The sequence below is a fragment of the Mastacembelus armatus genome, chromosome 11 (assembly GCF_900324485.2).
Source record: "Mastacembelus armatus chromosome 11, fMasArm1.2, whole genome shotgun sequence".
Taxonomy (NCBI): domain Eukaryota; kingdom Metazoa; phylum Chordata; class Actinopteri; order Synbranchiformes; family Mastacembelidae; genus Mastacembelus; species Mastacembelus armatus.
This window is the reverse complement of record NC_046643.1, coordinates 6,717,669-6,741,011: the sequence shown is the minus strand read 5'-3', so window position 1 is coordinate 6,741,011 and position 23,343 is coordinate 6,717,669. Positions and strand designations below refer to the sequence as shown.

At 40.0% G+C, this 23,343-nt stretch overlaps 1 protein-coding gene across 3 annotated transcripts in view; it reads right to left on the bottom strand.

Moving 5' to 3' along the window:
* The window catches only part of adcy2b (adenylate cyclase 2b (brain)), a 42,312-nt gene that overhangs the window by 4,990 nt on the left and 13,979 nt on the right, over positions 1–23,343 (bottom strand). For 2 of the 3 annotated variants that reach the window (XM_026301023.2, XM_026301025.1), the window contains 18 exons: positions 20,519–20,667; positions 19,239–19,350; positions 17,995–18,122; positions 16,332–16,490; positions 15,080–15,212; positions 12,243–12,419; positions 12,057–12,097; positions 11,448–11,528; positions 10,851–10,920; positions 10,473–10,570; positions 9,757–9,841; positions 7,015–7,155; positions 5,692–5,820; positions 5,194–5,378; positions 3,580–3,664; positions 1,386–1,544; positions 465–611; positions 163–270 (listed from right to left, as the gene is read on the bottom strand). In XM_026301023.2, coding sequence (XP_026156808.1) covers positions 163–270; positions 465–611; positions 1,386–1,544; positions 3,580–3,664; positions 5,194–5,378; positions 5,692–5,820; positions 7,015–7,155; positions 9,757–9,841; positions 10,473–10,570; positions 10,851–10,920; positions 11,448–11,528; positions 12,057–12,097; positions 12,243–12,419; positions 15,080–15,212; positions 16,332–16,490; positions 17,995–18,122; positions 19,239–19,350; positions 20,519–20,667 — 2,187 coding nt within the window. Of the gene's footprint in view, positions 1–162; positions 271–464; positions 612–1,074; positions 1,233–1,385; positions 1,545–3,579; positions 3,665–5,193; positions 5,379–5,691; positions 5,821–7,014; positions 7,156–9,756; positions 9,842–10,472; positions 10,571–10,850; positions 10,921–11,447; positions 11,529–12,056; positions 12,098–12,242; positions 12,420–15,079; positions 15,213–16,331; positions 16,491–17,994; positions 18,123–19,238; positions 19,351–20,518; positions 20,668–23,343 lie in introns of those variants that run through there. The other variant, XM_026301024.1, reaches the window with a different exon arrangement.

The following is a 23,343-nucleotide window of genomic DNA, read 5'->3' as shown; positions in this document are numbered from 1 at the left end:
CTCTGATGCTTTTCTTGGGCTTTTACTGTCAAATATTAACACCAATGAAAACTGACAGTAGAGGCTTTAACCTGAAATGTAGCGCTCTGTCTCTAATGTGGATGAAACATTAAAACACATGTTCAGTCACTGTGAAATGTCTGTGTGTGTGTAAAAGCATACCTGTGTGGACTCTGGTCCTGGTGTCATGTTGAGTCCAGTTGCAGCCATATAGGTGCTACCGATGGTCTTTATCTTCTCCACACCGCTGAACTTCAGTTTGGACAGCAGCTGAGGACACATGAGGAATACAGCACATATGATATGTAACGAACAGGAGCAGGAAATAACAGCAACAACCAAATACTGGTTATATTTTCTGCTTCTCCTACAAATGTGGAGCATAATCTCAAAAAAGCAGCACAAAAGGTTTTTTTTTTTAACATTGTCCGACAGTCAGGATTATCATCAGGAGAGGAGTTTACCTCATCAAAGTCTGCTATGATCTCGTTGAGGAGACGGAGGCACTCCAGTCCTTCCTTATTGACATCAGACTCAGTATAAAACTCTTTGAAGTCTGGGATGGAGGCGAACATCACACACACCGACTCGTATGACTGATGATAAAGGTCCTGATAACAAGGAGGAAGAAGATAACAGCAGGATGTGTTGTATTGATTGAGGACCAGTGAAGGAAACCACAAGACGAATGGTCTGTCCATTTCAGTGAGTCACCTCCACATGAAGAAGATCTATGGGCTGAATACCTCACACTGAACAATGACACAGATGCTTTAAATAAATAAGATGAAACTTTAACTGTGTCTGTGGGGACACTGGGTCACCACGGCAGTAAAGCATTAACAGCATTTGTCACAGAAACAGGAGACGTAAGTGTAGAGAAGAGTGAGTCCACAAATGTCCAGCACCGGAATGAATTACAGAGAAATACTGGAATGAAAAGCACGTCAGGCGAGTAGGCTGCATCAGTTACAGCATGTATACAGGGACAGCATGCAGATATCAACGAAGAGAACAAAACACAAACACGTTTATTCATTTTATAGCAGAAAATAAAATGATGAAAGCAGCATATGACAGTGGACAAAAGAATATAAAGAGGTGTGAAATAGATTTAATCATACATCATTAAAAGTATAGTTTAACACTTGGGGAAATGTGATTGATCACTTTGTTACAGTGAGGTGGCTAATACCATTCAGATGAAGCTGTTGCCAGCAGTCAGTCATACTCTGTAAATATGAACACACATTTTAGATGCTAATGACACATAAAGTGTCTAAGCTAAGCAAAGGTAAGCTAAGCTAAGCTAACTGATTTCTGGCTCCAGCTGCATATTGGCTGTACAAAAATTATAAAACTGTCATAGTTTCTTGTGAATTCACCTCATTTTTCCAGTTGCGTCCCAGGAAGTGTTCGGCAACATGGGCAGGTAAAACGTTCTCCAGCAGAACCCGGTTGAGGTTCTCCATGGTTTCGATCTCCTCACACTCTCTCTTAAACTTGTCCCTCCACAGGAAGTCCAACCTACAGTAATATTCATTCTGTTACAGAAGGACACAGAGTAAAGAGACACCTGTGTCATTCACACCCAGCACTCTGCTCCAAAGCTACAGGCCATAGTAGAAGTTGACACCAAAGTCAAGAGAGAAAAGGAACCATCATTTTTAACTGATGTTTGATGTGGACTGGAGGTTGAGCAGAAAAGCCACACATGTATCTGCATCAGCTCCCATCTAGCCCCCCCAGCTATAAAACTGCCCATGATATGAGTGTTTTGTTAAAATAGGCTGCTTCTATTCTGTTAGAATAGAGGCTTTCCAGAAAGATTCAAGTGACTCAAACTAAAGGACATGCTTGATATTCATAGAAAATTAATGTCCCAATAAGACTGAAATAGTGCAAGAAGCTTTGCTGTCACTGCCCAAGGAAATGGTAAGCAGATAAGACTAATTTGCATCAAAGATAGCCACTGCTCCTGTTTTCTGTTTGGTTATTCATGCATGGAGGAGTTTTGAACACATCGAAATATGACAGCGGGACTCAACTATTGGGGTTAAAACATCCCAACAGATGAGTGTGTACCCCCCTCATCATACTATCAATATGTACCTGAGAGCTCCAGGCTACCTGTGGGCTGGCCCCTACAGTGACTGTATAGCTGTGAGTTGGAGTGCTTTCAGTCTCCTCTGAGATGCATTTCATGTGTGGTTAGTAGCCTGGTGATATATGTGTGCACTGAATAGTTTTCCCTGGAGATGAAACTATGGGGCCAATTTAGAAGCCTCCGACAGTGAAGGCATATACAGCTCTGTGCTGAGATCCTGATCGCCTGAGGCTGAAACTGAAAATAGGCCAGCTTCCAGCCCTATAAGGACACACAGTCTCAACCATTTGTGTATGTATATATATATATATATACAGTTGAAATTGTTGTTTTGGTTGTTTTTCAAAACTCAAGCACATTTCTTGAAAATCAAAAACTGAAATATCTCATTTACTGATCCTTTGCTGTGGCAGTCCAAACTGTAAGGTGTCACAGTGGAGTCTACAACAACATACAGTGTGCAAAGAGTGGGGTCTGGATAATGCGTATGTGGTGTATAAGTGGCTGTATGTGTGTGCAGTCTGAGCAATGGCTTGTCTTGTCGAGATGGGAACTCCAGTACTTCTACAAGTCTAGAACCTCGACCAAAACAAACTATGCTCATTCTATAAAAGCTAATTGCTAAGGCATGATTTACAGATGCCTTCATTCCCTAACTTTCTATCTCCTCTCCCTGACTAAATGGTTGGGAAGGGGCTTGTTAGGGTTAATGATGCAAATTTCACAAGGCAGATTTAATAATAGCAGGCTGAGAGCATGTAAAAATGGATGCTCCAAGACCTTTTGCCCTCATGTCTGCCACAGATTTTTATACTTCTGCGTCAAAGCCATTAGGTGACACCACTCTGAACACCTTTTCACCTGCTTCCATTTTAATTTTGATGATAATTGATGAAGCATTTTACTGCACTTATTTACACCCAAACAGCATTTATGGACTCAATTACTCACTAAAGCTCTTGTAAGAGCACAACTAAATTATGACAGTAACAAAGAGTTTTAAACAGAAGAAGAAGTTTCTAACACAATTTTTTCCCTCACTTCTGGTAACAGTGACCCAGAACAACACATGGAGCTGTTTGGACCAAGTGTGGCTCTCGGGGGACTCCCCACTTTTGGGTACAGAGACTCTGGGGGTGATTTCTTTCTGATTTTTCTTCAGAACATCTGTTTTGGGGTCAGGGATGATAGATGGTACCCCAGTAAAGATAAGACGTGCACACCAAATCTGTGTCAGATAAATTTAGCATATGAGGTGAGGATGATGGACACAGATGACATAGAGCTAAAAACAGTCCTCAAAACAGAGATTTTTTAGTAAGAATAAGATTTTGTAACAGTAAATGGTTGAAAAATGGGTATAACTGTAGCAAAAAATGTCTAGAAAACATGGGCTATAAGTACACTATATATCATTATTATATAGCGATGACTACTGATGACATTGTGGTTGCCAGTTAATGAATACTAACCTGCCTAGCTAATACCAGTAGAGTAATGAAGAAGATGAAAAGAGACACAGAGCCCATCGTCTTCAGATCCTTCAAAACACCTGGTCTATAGAGACAGATTGAACACAGTTAGTGTTGAACATCTGTAGTCAAAGTCTCATCATCATGTTTAATCAACAAATCATAGCAAAAAATGATCTTATTAATGCTCTGTGTATCCAAAATCTTGATGTATCTTACTGCTCTGTGCCACTTTTGTCCAAAACATATGAAAATATATTAGAAAGCGAAGTTCCTACATCACCATAATAATGATCAATAATAATCCATTTCTGGCTGAAAATAGTCCCGACTGATGCATTACTTACTCCTTTCTGAGTTGCCAGAAAAATGCAGTGCCCAGTTGTTTTATGAAAATGCTTTAAAAAGTGAAATATAGATACCAATATATTTGTGATCTATTTTGAAGGAAGGAATTACTGAAGTTGTTGTTTCAATTCATTTTTATTATGAAACTCCCGGAAACTAACATATTCTTCAAGAGAAAATCATATCTGAATTTATTAGTCATTTCCTTTACTGTCTGTTTGTTTGGTGAAGAATACATTGATTGTAAAGGCCCAGAATCGTCATCCTGTGACGCTCATGTACATTTCACAACAGTGAAGCAGACACAATTTCCTCTGTGATAATTTACCCTAACGCTGGCAACCTGAACAGAATGACTTGGAACATGGTGAGGAATAATAATACAGTCTGATCCTTTGAGTCATTTTGTAGTTACCCATGCCTGTGGTCGATGCAAAGGAACCACTAAAACTAAAATGACCTTTAATAGCAATCACATTCTACTTATAAGATCATTAGCTTTTATTAATTTTGTAGAGTACATTGTATGTACATGTATCAATTTGCTTTTGTACATTAAAGGGTCGAGCCACAAGCAAATTGACCAAGCTACAATGAAGTCATAGCAGACCCAGTATCATCAAAGAAATGTTTCAAGGCAATGATATATAAACTGAAGCCTGTCAGAAAAAAAAAGGCAATTTATTGGGTAGTCTGTCTATTTGCTCTACATTTACATAACTGTTCTTTTTTATATGTCCCAGTGCTTTGGCAGCAACTATATACTTTTCATGCAAATAAAGCCAAGGTGACAAAGAGAAACAAAGAGAGAAATATGAGTGTGAGAAAAAAGAATTTTTCACCAGCCTGTCTTGGAGCCCTGAAAACTTTTTGCATAATGGGACTTTTTTCAGCCGTGAAACACCAGCTGTCAGTCAAATGTGGAAAAACGCATTCAGCTCCAACAGAACCTGCCGTATCTCACTCTGCCACTCGGCATCCTCCTCTCCAGGGGTTACACTTGATCAGCAGTCCTATGGGATATTATTACCTTAGCATTAGTATGGCCATGTAGACCGGGGTCCAGTCTCATTAGTCATTTTAATAAGCTCTCCTCAAATGATATGAGCAGGATGCAAGGTCAGAGGGTTTGGAAGAGATAATGCTGACCTTAAGTGGGCCTAAAAATTGTTTTACTGTTTCTGAGATTAGGAAGTGGAGAGTGTGTCAAATTGTGAGTGTGTGTGTGTGTACGTGTACTTAATGCTTGACTCGCTGTGAGGGTACCTATCCAGGTTGTAAGTTGGATATTGTGCTTTGCTAAATCCATCCAGCAGAGAGGCGTGTGTCTGGAGGATGATGATGTTGTAGATCACCACAGCAACCAGCATCACCACCATCTTCAGCTCATAGTTGATCCTCAGGAACACTGAGCACGACACCAGGCCAAGGATACAACAGTAGATGAAGTACTGGAGACAGAAAGTAAGTAAAAACCATGGTGACCACAAAAACATTTCTATAAAAGTACACTGCGTGACTTCAGCCACAGATAACATGCATGCTGACGTTAGAATATGTCAATATTCTTATTTTGTTTATTTTGTTTGTGTGTTAGTGTGTGTGTGCGTGTGTGAATCAGCTACACAAACACTTCCTTGTTAAACTGGAAAAATGTGACACAGCAGTTTTAGATAAATATCCTTCCAAGTACTGTTTTGGATACTCTCTACATATTTACTGCCCTTCTGGGCTGTGTTGTTGACCTCTCATCACTGAACTTACTGGCAGATAAAACTTGTTTTCTCTTGTGCTTTTCTCTAGGTAGTCCCCCAGACTGGAATTAGTTAGATTCTGAAGTGGAGCAGTTGTCAGAGTGTCCTCCATAGATCCTCCAGGATCCTCCACAAAGAACTGAAACAAATCACAAAGAATGGAGGGTTTGACCTAATGCTGAAATGTCACAGCAGCCAGAACTCAGTCGAATTACGTTTGTGGTGTAATGATTTGTAATGAAGTTACTGAGCTTACCAGTCTCTGACTAAAAGCTGAAGAGGTAAACAGAGCTGGATGTAGCTAAAGCCTCCACCTATGATATTAGGCATCATATACTTTCAACCTCCATGTAGTTGAGTTATTTGACAACCTAGTGTTCAGAATGGGGGATTTAAATCTGTCAGGGTATTCAGTGGCTGAATAGTTAAGGCACATAAACACAAACTCCATTCAGTTGCTGGTCTGGGACTTTGGTTGTGTGTCATGCCCTCTCTCTCTCTCTCTCTCTCTCTGCTCTGGTTTCCAGTTTCTCTCTTCATTTTCAGCTTTCAAATAAAGTCAGAACGACAAAACATGATCCTTTTTTAAATCGATATTATATCCATCCATATTATCATTTGTTTATTGTTCCATGAGCAATTTAGAAGTTATTTTTAAACAAGTGTGCATACATACCTGGACTAGGTACCAGCTACCAGCAGCTGGCAGAGCACAGCATCAGGCTGATCATAAAACTTTAGTCCTTATAAGATGCCTTTAGTGGTTAGGGACTATCATTGAAATTTAGGATGTAAGGACAAGAATATTAACAATTGCGTGGTGCTTAGTTTATTTTGCTTGTGCTTTATTCAACTGTACTGTTTGATCCTCTGTAAATATAGGAAGAAAATACCTTGGACCAGGAAATGATGGAAATGATGTTTTGATAACTTTTTCTTTGTTGGCTAAACTGATTTTAATGGTCTGATTTTAATGGTCTGGTCCATACACACAAAAGTTGCTTATAAACATTAACAGTAACACATGAATTACTCAAGAGAGGCAAGAGATGTGGCATGAATAGTGTTGAAAATAGAGCACAACTATGAACCTACATAAAGCACCATGATGACCACACAACGTTCTGCTGCTTTACAAAAAACAACAGTAATTGTTTAATATGACATCCATCCTGGCAAAATAAAAAAATCATTGTATTACTTCATATGAAACAATATAATGCATTATGAAAGCTTATAGGGAACTTTTATTATACTGAGATTATATATTTTATTAAATCAGAAGTTATAAAGTGGACAAACCACCTCCACAACATTTTTACATGCTTCTTACCATATTAAAGATGGCCATCACCAGTATGAGAGCAGTGGTCATCATGGTGAAAACCAATCGCAGCCAGGGATTATTGGTAACGATGATGCGGGAGGAAGAGGGGAACCAGGTTAGAGAGCAGAAGGACCCCTTCTTTCCCTGCTGGGGATGCAAAAAAACAAAGGTATGATTAGAATAAAAAGATGCAACGCACTGATCCAAGCATGCCCTCATACTGAACAAAAATATTACACAACCTACAGCACAAATTCTAATTCTTCCAGCTCGAGCTACTAGAAAACTGGCCTCCTCTCTGAAACTCCCTTTTGTGACTCAAAGGAATAAAAAATAAACTGGTACAGTGGAAATTGTGTTATTTTTTATAGCTGGGGCAGTTTAATCCATCTACATAAATAAGAATCACAGATCATCTGTCACATGCCAAACAGGGATGTGCTTCAGACAATCAATTTTAGGATTGGAGTTTCAACTCAAAACGCCTTCTTCTTTTATTAAGGTATTAGTCTAGTCATTGAGTCTTGTCCTATTCCTCTTTAAAACATTTTTCAAGTGCATGTTAGTGTGACAGTTTTCCCATGTTTCTCACCTTTCAGGACATCATGTTCATACTTCGGTGTAAGATATTTTAAGAGTTTTGACACTTGGATTGAATCCATATCTTTGTCACACTAATAGCAGTTCTAGAAGAACAAAATGAGGGTTACAAGGACATAAACTTCAGCTATTCCCTGCTGATTCTTATCAAACAGTGCCAGAGGGCGTTTCACATCTTTTTTCGAGGTTGAGTGGTTGTGGTGGTGCTTTCTCACAGCGACGGCTAAACTCATTTAACTTCAAAAGACATTTTCCAAGAAATGTGTTTGGTCACAGTAACTGTATAATGCACTCTTTCACAGATAAACAGAGCGTGTCCTTTAACTATAACGTGCCTCATTTACAATGACTCACACACACCCAACCAGGCAGGATACACATGCGTAGAGTGTGTTCAACTCATTAGTTAACTGTGTGTGTCAAATACCAACGACAAGAGCAGCTTAAATTGATGGTGAGTACAAACTCATAAAACATGACCTCTATTTCTTCGCTCTTATTTAAAAAGTGTGTAATGCTGATATCTGGGTCAGGACAGACCCCCCCCCCCCCCCCCGCTCCTTTCTTAATTAGAAGTGACCCACTTAGTGATGATTTCTCTTGAGAGAGAAAAGCGAGTAAAATAGGGTCTTAAGGGAGAAATCATGTAGTGAATGTCCATAAAAAACCTGTGACAGCTGTAGCAGACATAACTGATCCATCCACTTGTGCTGGATAACAAACAACAGTAACAACTGGATGGATGGACTATGAGTCAAAGAAGAATGAAAGATAGATAAGCTAATATAAAACTTATACATAATGACTGCAGCTGATACAAATTTCCAACGGCTGCGGCTCAGTGTTGCTGGAAACATCAGCTAACTCTCTAGTTCTCAAATACTGAGCAGGTTTTTCCATTGTTGAGTTAGTTTGGGACACTGATTGAATCCCTATCTTGTAACTGTCATAGATGAGACAACTTTGCACTCCAAGGGCTCCTAGCAGTACAAACGCTTGTGTTGGAGGTTAAGATATGAAGAATCTCCTTCCAAATGTTTGTCTCTTCCATAGACAAATTATCCTTGACCACAGTCGTTACTAGAAGCCAGTATAAGGTTGAGTGCCTGGTGGCTCAGGTGAGGAAACATGGCGCCACGAAACTCAGTCATAGTGCGATTTTCCTCACGCAGCAGTCTGTCTTTTTGCACTTTAAAGAAAATAGGGTTCTTTGTCTTGTTGGATTGTGTCTTGGTAATACGTCATGAAGTGAGGGACAGAAGATTTAGTAGCTTCAGAGTTAAACTAAGTGTGATCTGATACATAAAGACAAATGAAAATCCTGTGAAGGAAACTGAAAATGTTGGCACCGATCAAAAACAGACACACAGCTGAGACAATAACTGAGAAAAACTCCCTTAAAATGAAGCAATGAACAAACAATATGTGTCAAACAACAGTAGGAACAAGAAACATACATAATTGTATATTGTATATATATATATGTGTACACTGTATATAGTCCATGTATATGTGGAATATATATATACTGTACAGTACAAAGGTTTTATGGATGTCATCCATCCATCATCAGTATTTGCAGCTCTCCCTTTTGCCCTTAAACCAGCAGCTGTTCTCTCTGCTTTGACCTGCACACAGTTGCTACTTCACAGTTGCTGCAGTTCTTCTTTAGATTCAGGCTGTCCCAGTGTTTCTATCTCTTCATGTGATCCCAGACTGAGTCCACACTGCCCAGTTCTGGGCTCTGTGGGGGTCAGACCCTCTGCTGCAGGACTCCAGGTTCTTCTTGCCTCTGAAGATAGTTCTAGATGAACTCTAGTTGGTTCTTTATGGTCTTGTTGTCCTGCACAATGGGCTGCACAATGAACTTGACAGTGTTTGTGCGATGGAAATCTAAAACATCTAACATGCCTAAAATGTCTGCACGGTAAATGTTAAGAAGCGTGTCAACTATATCATCATGTAGGACAATTACTGTCTTATCAGCATATAGAGGAGCTGTGGAGTAAGCATGTATAGAATTTCAATACAAAAGAAAATGAAAAGGTAAAATATTCACTCTACATTTAGGCTTCACCCAGTTTAACATATTATTTTCTCAAACACAAGGATGCATGTATGGATATGTATATTCACTGAGAAACCAACCAGTATGTGACCAGCGAAGCAAAGGAGGAGGATCAACACCAACAGCAGGAATGTCAGGCCAAAAGAGATCCCCAGCACAGCAGTTCTGCAACAACACACACACACACACACACACACACATTACTCTAAAGCCTCTTGGCACCTCTCAGCTTTCTGCAGTGCCACTTAGGGCAATAAATGTAATGAAGGTCCTAATGTATTCCCTCAGTCCTGTACTGTGGATTGTACAGTAGCGCAGTCTATGTGCGTCATAATGAAGTTATGTTTGTGCATCATTTTCTCTTAGTACATATGATTTCAGGATTCCTGCCATAAAACAGATGATGTCACGTCTAAATGTGTGGAGCGATGAGAACAGAGATAAAGAGAGTGAGAGAGAGAGGTGAATTAGAAAATCAATGGCCTCTCAGATTCTGAATTACACCTGTGGCACTCAGAAGCAGTAAATTAGCATGACTGTGAATTTCTCTCCTTGCTATTAGAGAGACGCCTCACTTCGATTCACCTGATCTATGATCACCAGCAGACATGGTGCCCTTTCATTTCAATTTGCTTTTTAGCATTCTGCTTCCTGCTCCCCTGCCTCCCTCATTTCAGCGTGGTCCTGTTGATGAGGCAGCTGGCGTCAAATGGCTTTTTCACATCAAACTGCTTCCACAGCTGGACTGCTGATGCTATGGGGAGTGTGTGAATCTTGTGAATGGTTGCAGACTTACTTGGGCAACACAAGGACCTGCACTATGAATATACAGCAGAATATGAGGCAGGCGCAGGTGACATAGTACTTGAAGGCTGGTAATGTTGTGGATCTGTACTGTTGAGAGAAAATAAGGCAGAAAATTAGAAACGTATACAACACATAAGGCTGTGTAACATAGCAGGAACAGAACATATCAAAGCAAAGGCAACATTAATACTAAGTCTGGACATTATAAAAATATATTAGATGCTGATGATATATGAAAACTTGTGCTTTACATATGGAAGATTGTACAGGTCCCTAATGATTTATGTTTCACTGATACATACTAATTTCAACTGATTTGTTCCGCCAGCGAACAATACTGGCTGCTGTTTTGTATGCATTCGCCTACCTCTTTCTCCAGAGCTTTGTTGTGAAAGAACAATGAGATTCTCTGGATGCCCTCAGACTTCAGCCACTGTCTGGAGACACAAGTGAAACAGACAGATTGAGACAGTATAGAGGACCAGACTCTGGGCTGTGCCATGGGGGATCTGAAAAAAGGGAAATCTCTGCAGTTTTAAGAGTTATGGAAAGACTTTTTAACAAATGAAGGCAGAAACAGTTTTGGTTTCATGAAGAATCAAATAAATGATAATATGGCTATGGTTATGGAGGTTGCATTAAAAACACAAGACTGGAAAATGCTATTAAAAATATCAAAGGCCTTCATGAATCTGTGGCACCTTGGCTCTAAAAGCTCCCTCTTTACTACATTATGTTTTCTGACAGACTGACTGGCATATTTTTGTACGATAAAATGAACCATCATCATGGTTCATCATATGACACCTACAGTGCCTTAATCAGAGAACTCCTGGAGCTGCTCCTTCAGAGTTTACATGCTGAATTGGTGTCTGTTTCCTGTCTTTATTTAAAGGGGGTGTTCATGACTTGTGGCTGAGAAAAGTGATGCAGAAATAAGTGGTGCTGCCGACACAAAACCTACTTCTGTGAGTTGATGCCATCGATGGTGCGAATCATTCGCTCATTGAGTTCCTCCTCAAACCTCCTCCTCTGCGATTTAGACCTTTATTTGAGGAGAAGGAAGGACAGATTTAAACATAGACATGCAATTAACATGCTTCTTTATAAGAGATGACATGTTTGATACACATTGTTGGGAGTAACAGATTACAGTAATACATTATGTTCTTGCTGTAACAGAAATAAACCACATTACTAATTCAATTTTAATAATATTATATGTGTTACAGTCTCAGTAACACACATTACAACAACCCATAGCCAGATGTTTCAGCACCAGAGAAATAATTCTGCGGGTAAAAGAGTATCTCTGTTGCTATGGTTGAGATGACTGACGAGACAGATTCTACATTTTGTGAGATGGACATAGTCCCATTATGTTCCCATTATAGGAAAAGAATGTGATGGTCAAGTGCAATCTGTGTGCGACACCGAGGGAACTCTCTACATGGAGAGACTAATAACTAATTACTTTCAAATGACAGTTACTAACAATATACACTACACACTATACAAATAACACTTTGTAAGCAACTTGGACAACACAGTTGATACAACGCTCCTTGCTCACCGTTCTCGTCTCTGGAAGTTGTACTGGCCCATTGGAACGTCCTGAAACAGGAGTCACTGCATAAATAACTTCAACTAAAGGAAAGAGATACCTGAATTGTGTGTGTGTGTGTGTGTGTGTGTGTGTGTGTGTGTGTGTGTGTGTGTGAGAGAGAGACACACACAGACAGCATTGCACTCCACTTACGGTAGTGTTGATCTTGCCATTGTCTGTTGTCATGCTGTCTCGATGGTGGAGGTTGGCAAAGGGCTTCGCTGCTCCCCAGGACTCCAGGTATCGGGTCATTCTGACAGACGCCCTCATCTTCCCGCCGTCCAGAGAGGGACGAGAGCGCACGCCCAGCAAAGGACTGTGCTTCTCAGTCTGGGAATATCAACAGCAATAGAAAAAAAGTGCTCATTAATCATTTTTAATTTTGTTGTTGGTTATTGTGAAACTGTGGCAACTTCTTAACCCTTGTGTTTACATCTTGATATTTCAGGAAAACCATGAGTGACTGAGTTATGTAAAGTTGATACACATCATAAATAGGACACATGCAATCCTTTCTTTAGGACAAAGCTGATCTTCAGAACGTGAAGACCATCATGATAGTTGAGGACAAACTCTGATCCACCAGCTGCAGCTGCTTAAACTGGATTTTTACACATCTACAGTCGCCTCCACTCAGTGGGTGTAAAGCAAAAAGGTCTAGGTGCTGTGTGAACAGTGGTCAGTTGACTGCTCTCGGCATCTGTGACCTTCCTGTCAATGTTCTGACATACTTGAAGCACTTACAGAGTACAATGACCTAGCTCTGATTCTACTTAATGCTGTGTGTTTCTCTCTTTTCCAGCATCAAACCACTATCCTGCTGACAGAAATACTGCCCTGCTCAAAGTCACACAGCAGTGAAAGTGAAGTTACTTCCAACATTTTTCTCAAAAGTGAGTGGATGTTTCATGGGTTTTATAAGTAGAGGCTGGGAAGATGACAAGTCCCACACCTCTGGTGACTGCTGATTTTGACAGGTACCAGGTCCTACATACAGGGACAGACACTGTCCATAATGGCTGTGTTCACTTCCTGTGGCTAAGCACCAAACCCCCAGAGACTGCTCAGAAAAAGGCAGCGACACATGCATCATGTATGACCAACATATATATAATAACTTCTCATTTCACAGCAACGCAGCAGAATAGATTTTGAAAACTCACTAATAAAGTGTGCTGAAATATTTTTGGTTTGTTGGAATCAGCACTGACGGGTGACTTCGTGCTTTTCTGACATTCTGATAGATTATTATAACAGTAAGATAAAGCATGCCTGCTCGTATGAATATTAGGTAAACTTTCTTGCTTCAGTTGACTAAACATCTGATACTCCTGCATGATAAAATGATAAAATGTTCCCAGTATGTGCATTTCTTCACACACAGCTCACACAGAAACTGGAATATGCTGCTACTCAGTTGGGAATCTACACTCTGAGAACTGGAAGCGCTTGACGGCTTTGGAGAGAATTCAGAACATGAAAATATAGGACAAAAAGACGATTCAAAGGAATCAACGCTGATAAGACACAGTAGGTTTTTGTGTCACTGATGGCATGTGCAAAAGATGCACTGCAGAGCACAAAATCCCTAAATTCTTGTGCCACTGTTGCACTGAGAACCTCAAGGTCTATGAAGCAAGGAGGCAGTGAGCACAGGATGCCTGAAGGAGCAGAATGAAAAGTCTTGCTGCAGATATTTAAGGGGGTGGGAGTATCTTAGCCAAGTTATGGAGGGATTAGGAAGGCAGAGAACTGTTAAGCATGGTTTTTCATTTGCCAAGCCAAAAAACACTGAGCACAGACTGGATGCCAAAAGAATATTCTATATAGAGATGTTCTCGGCAGAAAGTTCACAGAAGAGGCAGCTCTCGCAAATGTCCTTATCCAGTCTTTTATGTCATGGTTTGACAGGAGGAGCTGTGCAATGCATCAGTCCACTTACAGTGTCTCAAGCAGTGAAGAGAGACTTCACTTCAAATATAATCTTCTCTTGAGTATAGTAACTGATTGAAAACCTGCCCGCACAGGTAAATTGCAGTGGTTTTGTCTGTAGTGCTGAAAGTAGCTCTTTGTATTTTTGCAGTGGCTCCTTAAATGTCCTGTGAATTAGCTGAAAACCCAAATCATGGCCCAAAACACACATACTGTGAGTAATTACTGCAGCTGTAGAGTTAATATAATGTCTTACGTAAAAAATAATCTCTCCAATAATCTCTATCAATTTTAGACAATTATTAATGGTTTCCAATCATTAAATAGTACCTAGTAAGATAGTGACGTTGGTTAGCCCCTGCTGTTCTCCCCATTATGTTGATATTTGTGATTCATTGAAATACTGATATTGTTTGTCAGACAATGGCCCATGAGGATAAAGTCCACGTTGGTGATCTCATTTGATACACACACTTACTGTGCTCCAGGAAAAAAATTGTAACAACTTTGGTTGTTAACTTCTCATCATGCTCCATCACCAAATCAAAACTAACTTTGAAATAATCCAACACTTCGGTTTATGACCTGCAAAAGTAATGTCATACCCACCAGACACCGGATGTAAATTGTGTTTGTGCTAATTAACTAATTGACTAGAAATCTAGAAATTTTAGTTTTTTGGCAGTGAAGATATGTAGCATTTTATTTCTTTCTATAGTTTTTTTGTGAAGTGATTGGAATTCAATATTTCCAGGGTTATGGGCACATCTGGTTGTGTCCTCTTCAGTAATGATTTGAAGGCACCCAAGTGAAAACTTATCACCACTAGTATTCATAGTAGAGGACAGAATTTGAATTTCTTTTGCCAGTTTTCTAAAACTTTGGTTAAATTTGGGCGTCAAACCACCTTGAAAGTTAGGATGTACAGCTACTGGTTGTTTTGTTCTCTTTTTTTTTTGCAAATCAAATAATGTAAATGAGATTTTATAGTTAAGCACACCCAGAAAACATGTCCAACATCCTCAGCTCCATCTAATGCTAGTGGCACGGTATCTGACCTTGGGATTGATAACCAGGTAGGTGACCACTCCATGCTCTTTCAGGTATGAGTCTCGGCTCTGTCCATCACCAGACTCCACTTTGTATGAGCCCTTCAAATGCTCCAACGTCACTGAAGAGATGTGGACCCTCCTAGACATGAGACAGGAAGGGGTAAGTGGACAGATGATGAGAGGTTAAGAGCTTGCATAATTGTGCGATTAATGGCTCTATAAAACATATTATGTACTTTCCAGCTTCATAACTACAACAACCTGTAATTGTCCTTTTTCAGGTTAGTTTATTACCCTTGCACAGAGATATGGATGGAGATGGGAACATATTTTTTCAGCTAGCAGATTAGTAGATGTCTTTCAACAGGCGTAAAAGGAGACAAACCATTAGCAGTGCAGTGACACGATGTGGTGGCACTGGAGAGCTTATTTTCAGTGTTGCACACACATAAATACCAGGCAATTTTCCTGTACTTGTTGCAGTGGTAGACAGGCAGACCTAATGGCCACACCACACATTTGGAGCTGACTGGGCAAATGAGGAGGCTGTAACTGATTAATATACTTGTACATGTGGACGATCCTATATTCTATATATGTGTTTGTCTGTACAGTCTGTGTTTGTAGTTCCTGATGTAAAAGTAGATGCACAGCAGATATTATTAATGCAGTATATCTATTTTATATTAGTTTTTTGATTATGTATGTTCTTGGTGCTATTGCTGAAACACATACTATGTTGTGCTTCATCATTTTTGGCTCTAAGGAAGTGCCTTTTTGGAGCTCAGCCAACATTGAGATGCCTATTAATATTTGATTAGAATGGGCAATCTGTCATATATTACTGAATTATATGATTCATTTGTCCATTTATACACACAAAAACATAAATAAGAAAATATGCATGGATTCAATATTATCCTCTTAAGGGTGAAAAAGCCTCCAAAACAACCTCCCATGAGATGCTGACTCTCCACTGAGACTGAAGATAATGATACTATGCTACTGCTGGCCACTGGCACTTGCTCACTTCTACTTTAGGCCAAATGGAGCTGCAGTGGAGCAGATGGGAATTCAATGACTTGTTAAAGTGCAACACAACATTACTCAATGAGGGAGCAGGAAGTGTTAGTCAAGTCTCAAAGCATAGTATCTTCTGGTTTACAAACCAAAACTTGTCTGCAGTGTGCCAACCACATATAATAATTACCAAAAGAAGTGATTTCAAGTCAGCTGAGACATATTGATTATATCTTACCCTGGCACACCTCCTGCCTCCATGTGATTTGCTAGTGTTACATCATGTGACCATACATCATACTGCCACTTCCGGAGACCAATCACACCACAGAGAACGTTCCCAGAATGAACGCCAACACGCATATTGATATCGACTCCTGTGGCATCTCGGACCTTCCTGAGGAGAGAATAGAAGAGGGAATCCTTAATCACATTTAATGATTCCAGTTTTGCAATATAGCATAAAGTTTCATTTCATGGATTCTTGGAATCAAAATCTCTAAGTCTTGGAAAGTTTTTTTTTTTATCATAACAAGGAAGAAAGGGACATTTGCAGAGATGCTTCATTTGGCTGGAGGGGCGTGTCAGTGCCTGTGTTTGACTGACAGCGAAGGTCTGCGCAAATATCCACACTAGTGAATTTGAACACTTAAGTGTGTGCTCATGCACTTCCAGGTGGTAGACATCAGAAAAATATTAACACCCAGTACACTTAATCTGCACTTGATGCACAATTTAAAATATATTCTGTAAGTCATCAGGGTCTACTGAGCTGTACCAATTCAGTTAATGGCTGTAAAGTGGCTGTCAGGGGGTTTTATGGCTGAGATATAGAATGTAAGACATACTGGATGCAGAAAGAATACCTTATTATTAATGTACAGACATTACAAAGATATGGCAGAACTTTCACATATATCAGTCTATTATTTTTAGAGAGACTGATTATATTTCATATCTGGGACTGTCAGCATAAATATTAAATGCTTTTATAATTCAAGTCTCTTTTATCAAAGAGAAATATATTGCATCAGTAAAACATTTTATCAGGCAGAAACCATCAATTCAATACCAGGCTTTGCTACTTGTAAATACAGTATCTTCTGTACATACTTCTGTGTTACTGAATTGCTTTATGAACTGGTCTAACAAATAATTTGTGCAGAATCGTGCCTTGTATAGTGCTGAAATCTTCCTAATAATTTAAGTAAGACTAATAAAAATCTACATGCTTACAGTTTTCATGGCGACTTGGACAAGCGAGCAGAAATAAATCAGGTTGCACAAGTAGCCTCTCTATTTCTCAATATGAAATATGTGGCCATTGGGACGAACCCTGAGAGACTGCGGCTATAAGTTGTGGTCAAACTATGTGTTGTTTGTAGTGATTTTTCAGAGTAAGGAGCACACCAGCATATGGCCTGAAGTGACATTTGTAGATATGTCTGCGTGTTGTACTAAATGCGGTAACTGAGCAGCTATTATCTAGCCCAATTTGATAGGATATATGCAAACTGTTTTTTCCATCTATATAGTGTGCGAAAATAGGAATTAACACAAAAAACCAAAACCAATGCATATAGAATATAAACTTGTGCCTTATGGTTTCCTGCTCATGTAGCTGGAGGCTGAAAGAGATTTTTTTATTTTTTTTCATGCGAAATTTTTATTTGTTCAGTGGGGAAGCTTATCATGTCGCATTCACATTGTGTTTACTCTGGAGTTCAAACAGAGCTGAAATCAAGTCTGGCATTCCTTCTGCTCAATCTGTTTGACAGTCGAGTGTTTGTTTGTGTTTGCATTTCCATTTGTGTGTGTGTGTGTGTGTGTGTGTGTGAGTGAGAGAGAGAGAGAGACAGACAGAAAGAGAGAGAAAGACAGGGAGAGAGGTGGTATTTTACTTGATGGCCTCACACATATCCAAGCCCATCTTCACGCAGTTTCTGGCATGGTGAGGCAGAGACTCGGGCAGACCAGACACACAATAGTAACAATCTCCCAGGATCTTGATTCGCATACACTCATTTTCCTTAAAGAGAGGGAGGTAAAGAGTGGACACAATGGGAATAAAGTGAGGTAGGATGTGTATATTTACCAATAAACTCGCCAGACAATAATCAGGCCATAATTACCTATATCTCTCAGGTTAACTATAATATTTATAAATTTCAATTTCTCATGCTCTTTCTCACCTCCAAAAACCTTCACACACAGAGTCATATCCATCAGGCCCAAAATAATACACCCACACACATAACACATTATCTCTTAGTCCACATGTGGGATGTGGCACAGCTCATCTTTGCACTGGGTTTACATAACGGCAGCTTCGTCAGGCGGGAGGAAAGAGCTGCTGGACAAAGCTGAGAAAGCCTGACTCAACTGTTTAGACCTGAATAGCTGAGTACCCATGAGACCGTGAGATACACTCTGACCAGCCCACACAGCTACAACCTGAAGCTGTCAACGTGCAAAGCATTCTGGGAAGGTGCGGTACGGAGGCCGATAGTGGCCGCAGGACACAGAAAACATTAATTTCAAGGTCGAGCTTTGCCTGACTGACAGCTCAACACAGCCCTCGTTCACTCTTATCATCTTAATTTGGAATGAACCAATTTGTGCTTTTTTAACGATTCACAGCACGTCAGTCAGTTGATTCAGACTCCAGATACACTGGCTGACAACACCGTATGCACACCAACATATGCTGTTTTTCATTTTATTTTAACGTGGCCCTGTATCTTGTGGAGGTTCAGTAATCGAGTACACTGTACTGGAAAGCGTTTCTAATATTTTCTCCACCACATTCACATACTGTGTTGGGAGGAGCAAAAACACCACAGAGTATTTATTGTATTGCAATTCAATACAAGACCACAATAAATACAGCCTCATAAATTACAATAGATATGAATCAACCTCTCTCTAGCTTAGAGGACTTTAATAGGATTGTTGTAAAATGAAATAATTTTCTCTGGCCAGCCCTGAACTGGAAAAGAGATCAACATCCTCTTGCCACATGTATTAGTGTGATCATTTTTCATCCGTTTCTTCTATGACTGTTTTCATTCGAGGAGCATCCCTGTCTGTAAAATATAAATATTAAATATACATATAAATGAAGTTGTGTTTGCTGGCGGTTTACCTTTGCGATCTGGTCAAACTTTCCGAAGAGTTCATTCAACATATGTACAAGTTCACCTGGAGAGCAGTCGCTGGCCAGCCTGGTGAAGCCCACAATATCTGCATAGAGAATACTGCAGAAAACAAGAAGAAACGTCATAATTAAGAGAGGTGTTTAGGAGGTTTTGGGTGGTTTAGAGGCTGTGCTTTGTGCTACTATTTAATACTGAAATATATCTTCATCATTATGTCCTACACATTCATATGAGTGAAGGTAGAGCAAATGATAGAAACACTTCTCAGTATAATGCAATATAGTTCAGCAGGTGTATAAACCACAGCATCTAATATAATCATACAGTTTAATCACTCTAAAACAGTTTCAACAAAAACTGGCCTTAATCACCTTCATGAAGGAAGGATTTATTTCAGGGCTGCATGATAGATAGATAGATAGATAGATAGATAGATAGATAGATAGATAGATAGATAGACAGATAGATAGATAGATAGATTGATAGATATTTTAAAGATTAAAATACACAAAAACAATTTAAAAAACCTACATCCCCAATTGTTGACAAATCTGACAGTATTCACACACACACACACACACACACACACACACACACACACACACACACACACACACACACACACACACACACACACAGACACACTTCTAAGTCACCCTTAAAAATCCTCTTGTGAATCTCCAGCATGGCGGAAAACTGGCTTTTAAAAGATATTCTATGGAGAGCCTCTAGCGATAAGCCTGGATTTGTCTTTTCTGCTGTTTCTGTGAACTCCCATAATATAGAGGTTGTCAGAGGATCATTTGACAAAGTGACCTCAGAATATAATCGAGGTGGACTAACTCTGAAATGAATTTGGTCATGGCAATGAAAAGCAATAAGAAAATAGACAAAATGGACAGCAGACAGGGCTCGAGGTTCAAAGTCCACTTTATTGTCATTTCCATAGAAAATAAGGATAACAATGAAATGTTACAAAAAACAAAATAATGTGTAACTAAAATTAATTTAAAAATTAAGAGCGAGTAAATATTTGGAAGATTTGGCCTAAGAGAGGCTAATGCATCATGGAAAACTGAAAGAATGAGAAAATGGTCCAGAATATAGGAGCAATTCAAATGTGAGAGCAGGTAGAGAGGGGAGGACAAAAGAAGACAAAGGATGAGCAGTAACAATGGGGAAGACCGGGTGGTATGGTAAGAATCAAGTGCTGGGAGCAGAGGATAATAACCTTCATTATGTGGAGGCACAGATAAAGGATCCTTACCTGACATTTGTGTGCCTCTGCACATAGAGGTTGTGAAAGTTGTTGGTGCTCTCAGTTCGACCAAAGTTCGGTCCCTGCAGCCTCTGGATGATCTCAGCTTTCATCACTCTGGCTATATGAGCCGGGAGCAGGGATAACAGTAGCCGCTCCTACAAAGAGAGAGAGGGGAAGGATGGAATAAAAGCCAGGAAAAGCAGAGTCAGGAAACCAGGATCGAATATGGCAAAAAGACAAAAACAAAAGACCAAACGTCCATAATGAAAACATATGAAAAAGGAATAAATATTAGGATTTACATGTTAATATGAGCATAATGCCAGGCAGTCATAGCCCAAGTTAATGATGCTCCCCTGCATGGGCTCATAACGTGTCAGCTTCAGGTGAAAGGGACCTCAAACCCAGAGGAGGCTAAAGGTCCATACACCTATAAACCACAGATATGGACTCAGCAGTCCAGTTACTGACGGGACAACAGCTTGTCCTCATGGCGAAGTCAGGAAGTAAAGAGCTGGGTAGTGTTCCTAAATCCTGTTGTCCTGTCACATACATTATAGCATAATGTGTTAAGCCTCTGTTCCTCCAGAGCCAAAAGCTCCACAAGGGACCACTATAAGATGAATCAGCTGTCCTAAGCACAAATGCTGCACTGGGCCACAGATGCACTTTAGAGAGCTCTGGAGCCAACAGCAAACAAGAAGGAAGTTGGACAATGTGCAAATCATCCAGAGGCTTAGCAGAGGCGAGACAGTACAGTCTTTGAGAAAACCTTAACATAAAACCTAACATCCCAATGGGCCCACTCTCACTCAACACACTCAGGGCTAAGGACAGATTGAATAAGATGAGAGATACTTGAAGGCTGTGCACAAATGTTCTGTGTATAGAATAAATGGCAATGTGAAAAACTGCATCCAAGAAACGGATTGTTACAAAATAAAGGCTAAAGCAAGCAACACTTTGTCTGTTAAAATCCTGATCCAAGCTCACCTGGATGGGCTCTTATAAATGTGGCCTTCTTTCCCTGGGAAACAAAGGCTGCTGTATCCTTTGCGGCCCAACATATCCCAACATTGTTTGTGCGCTTGTGACAAAAAGTGAATATGACGAGCAGAAGTGCTGAATAACTGGATCCGAGCTGAGTTCACTTCTTTACACAGGTGTAAGGACTGTAATAAGTTTCAGTTCAGTCAAAGAAAATGATGATACAACATTTTAAAAACAAGAGCTCTTGATAATCCATCCATCCATCCATCTTCTATACCCGCTTTTCCTGGCTCAGGGTCACGGGGATCTGCTGGAGCCTATCCCAGCTCTCTCTCGGGTGGAAAGCAGGGGTACACCCTGGACAGGTCACCAGTCACCAGACACACAAAGACAGACAACCTCACACACTCACACTCACTCCTACGGGCAATTTTAGAGTCACCAATCAACCTGACATACATGTTTTTGGACTGTGGGAGGAAACCAGAGTACCCGGAGTAAACCCACACAAGCACAGGGAGAACATGCAAACTCCACACAGAAAGGCCGGGATGCGAACCCACGACCTTCTTGCTGTGAGGCAACAGTGCTAACCACTCCGCCACCATGCTGCCCTTCTCTTGATAATCTCAGGCTAATAATAATAATAATCTAATTTTCCCCCAACTGAAAACAAAAACACATAATCAACATTTCTGGCTCCATCATTGGTGACAATAATAATAAATCTTCCAAGTACTGCTATCCAACTCTGTCCAAACTGCAGCTGTGAAGGTTGCTAGGTGACAGGAGCGGCGCTTCGTAACTCAACAGGAGGGGCGGGAACTGATAAGATAAACTTTATTCATCCCCGAAGAGAAATTCAGGTAAGTTCAGCTGGTGATGTAAATAGGAAATCCTCTGTAGAATAGGCTCATTTCTCATTTTGGTCCAGCCCGTGGTTCGGCCTATGTGGTCTACATAGACCTTTGTAGACACAGCTTTCTTCTAATTTATTCTATGCTGTTCTGTTCCACTGTGTTTTAGTCCCGATCTATTAACAGTCTGTTCTTGTCATTCTTTTACTCTGCTGTGTGCTGTTCTCTTCTATTATGTGCTATTCTGTTCCTCTTCTCCAGTACTCAATATAAATATAGCCACTGTCATCTACAGCTAACATTTAACCTCCTAAATAAATCTCCTTAATGATGGGGATCATTTTTCAATACTGAGCACAGGAAGCCAAAGTCAAGAGCAGAACAGCAACTGAGGGAGAGGAAATATCTTTTCAACTCTATCATTTTCAAATGTGCAGTATGGTAAAGGAAAGCAGTGGAACAAGTTATGACAAGATTAAACTGAAAATTAAATGACATGTCCACTGTAAGATAAGACCTAGTTATATACGGTCATTCATGCTGCACATCTACACTGTCTGACATATGTCAAACTCAAGAAGACGATGTCGCTGGATTTCTCTTTGAATGATTTACAAGGAGGCTGTCATTGTTTGACTCGGTGATGCTGATGTCAGAGTTCGATGGATGTTGTTAGTTTTAGAAATTTGATCTATTCTCTACTGTCACGCTCCTCTATAGCAACACTTCAGATCTTAACAACACATGTCAGTGTATAATATGGGCAGTTATCTGGGAGAATAAGAAAAATTCAGAACCTGAGCTCCACTGCCAATACCTGCCATGTAACAATCTAAGCTGTGGGTTTTTGTTTTAATTTAGTACAATGCACATTGTATGAAAAGTTGTTTAGTGTGTGTGTGTGTGTGTGTGTGTGTGTGTGTGTGTGTGTGTGTGTGTGTCTCAGAGTGTGGGCATGTGTGTGGGTGTATGTGCATGTTGGAG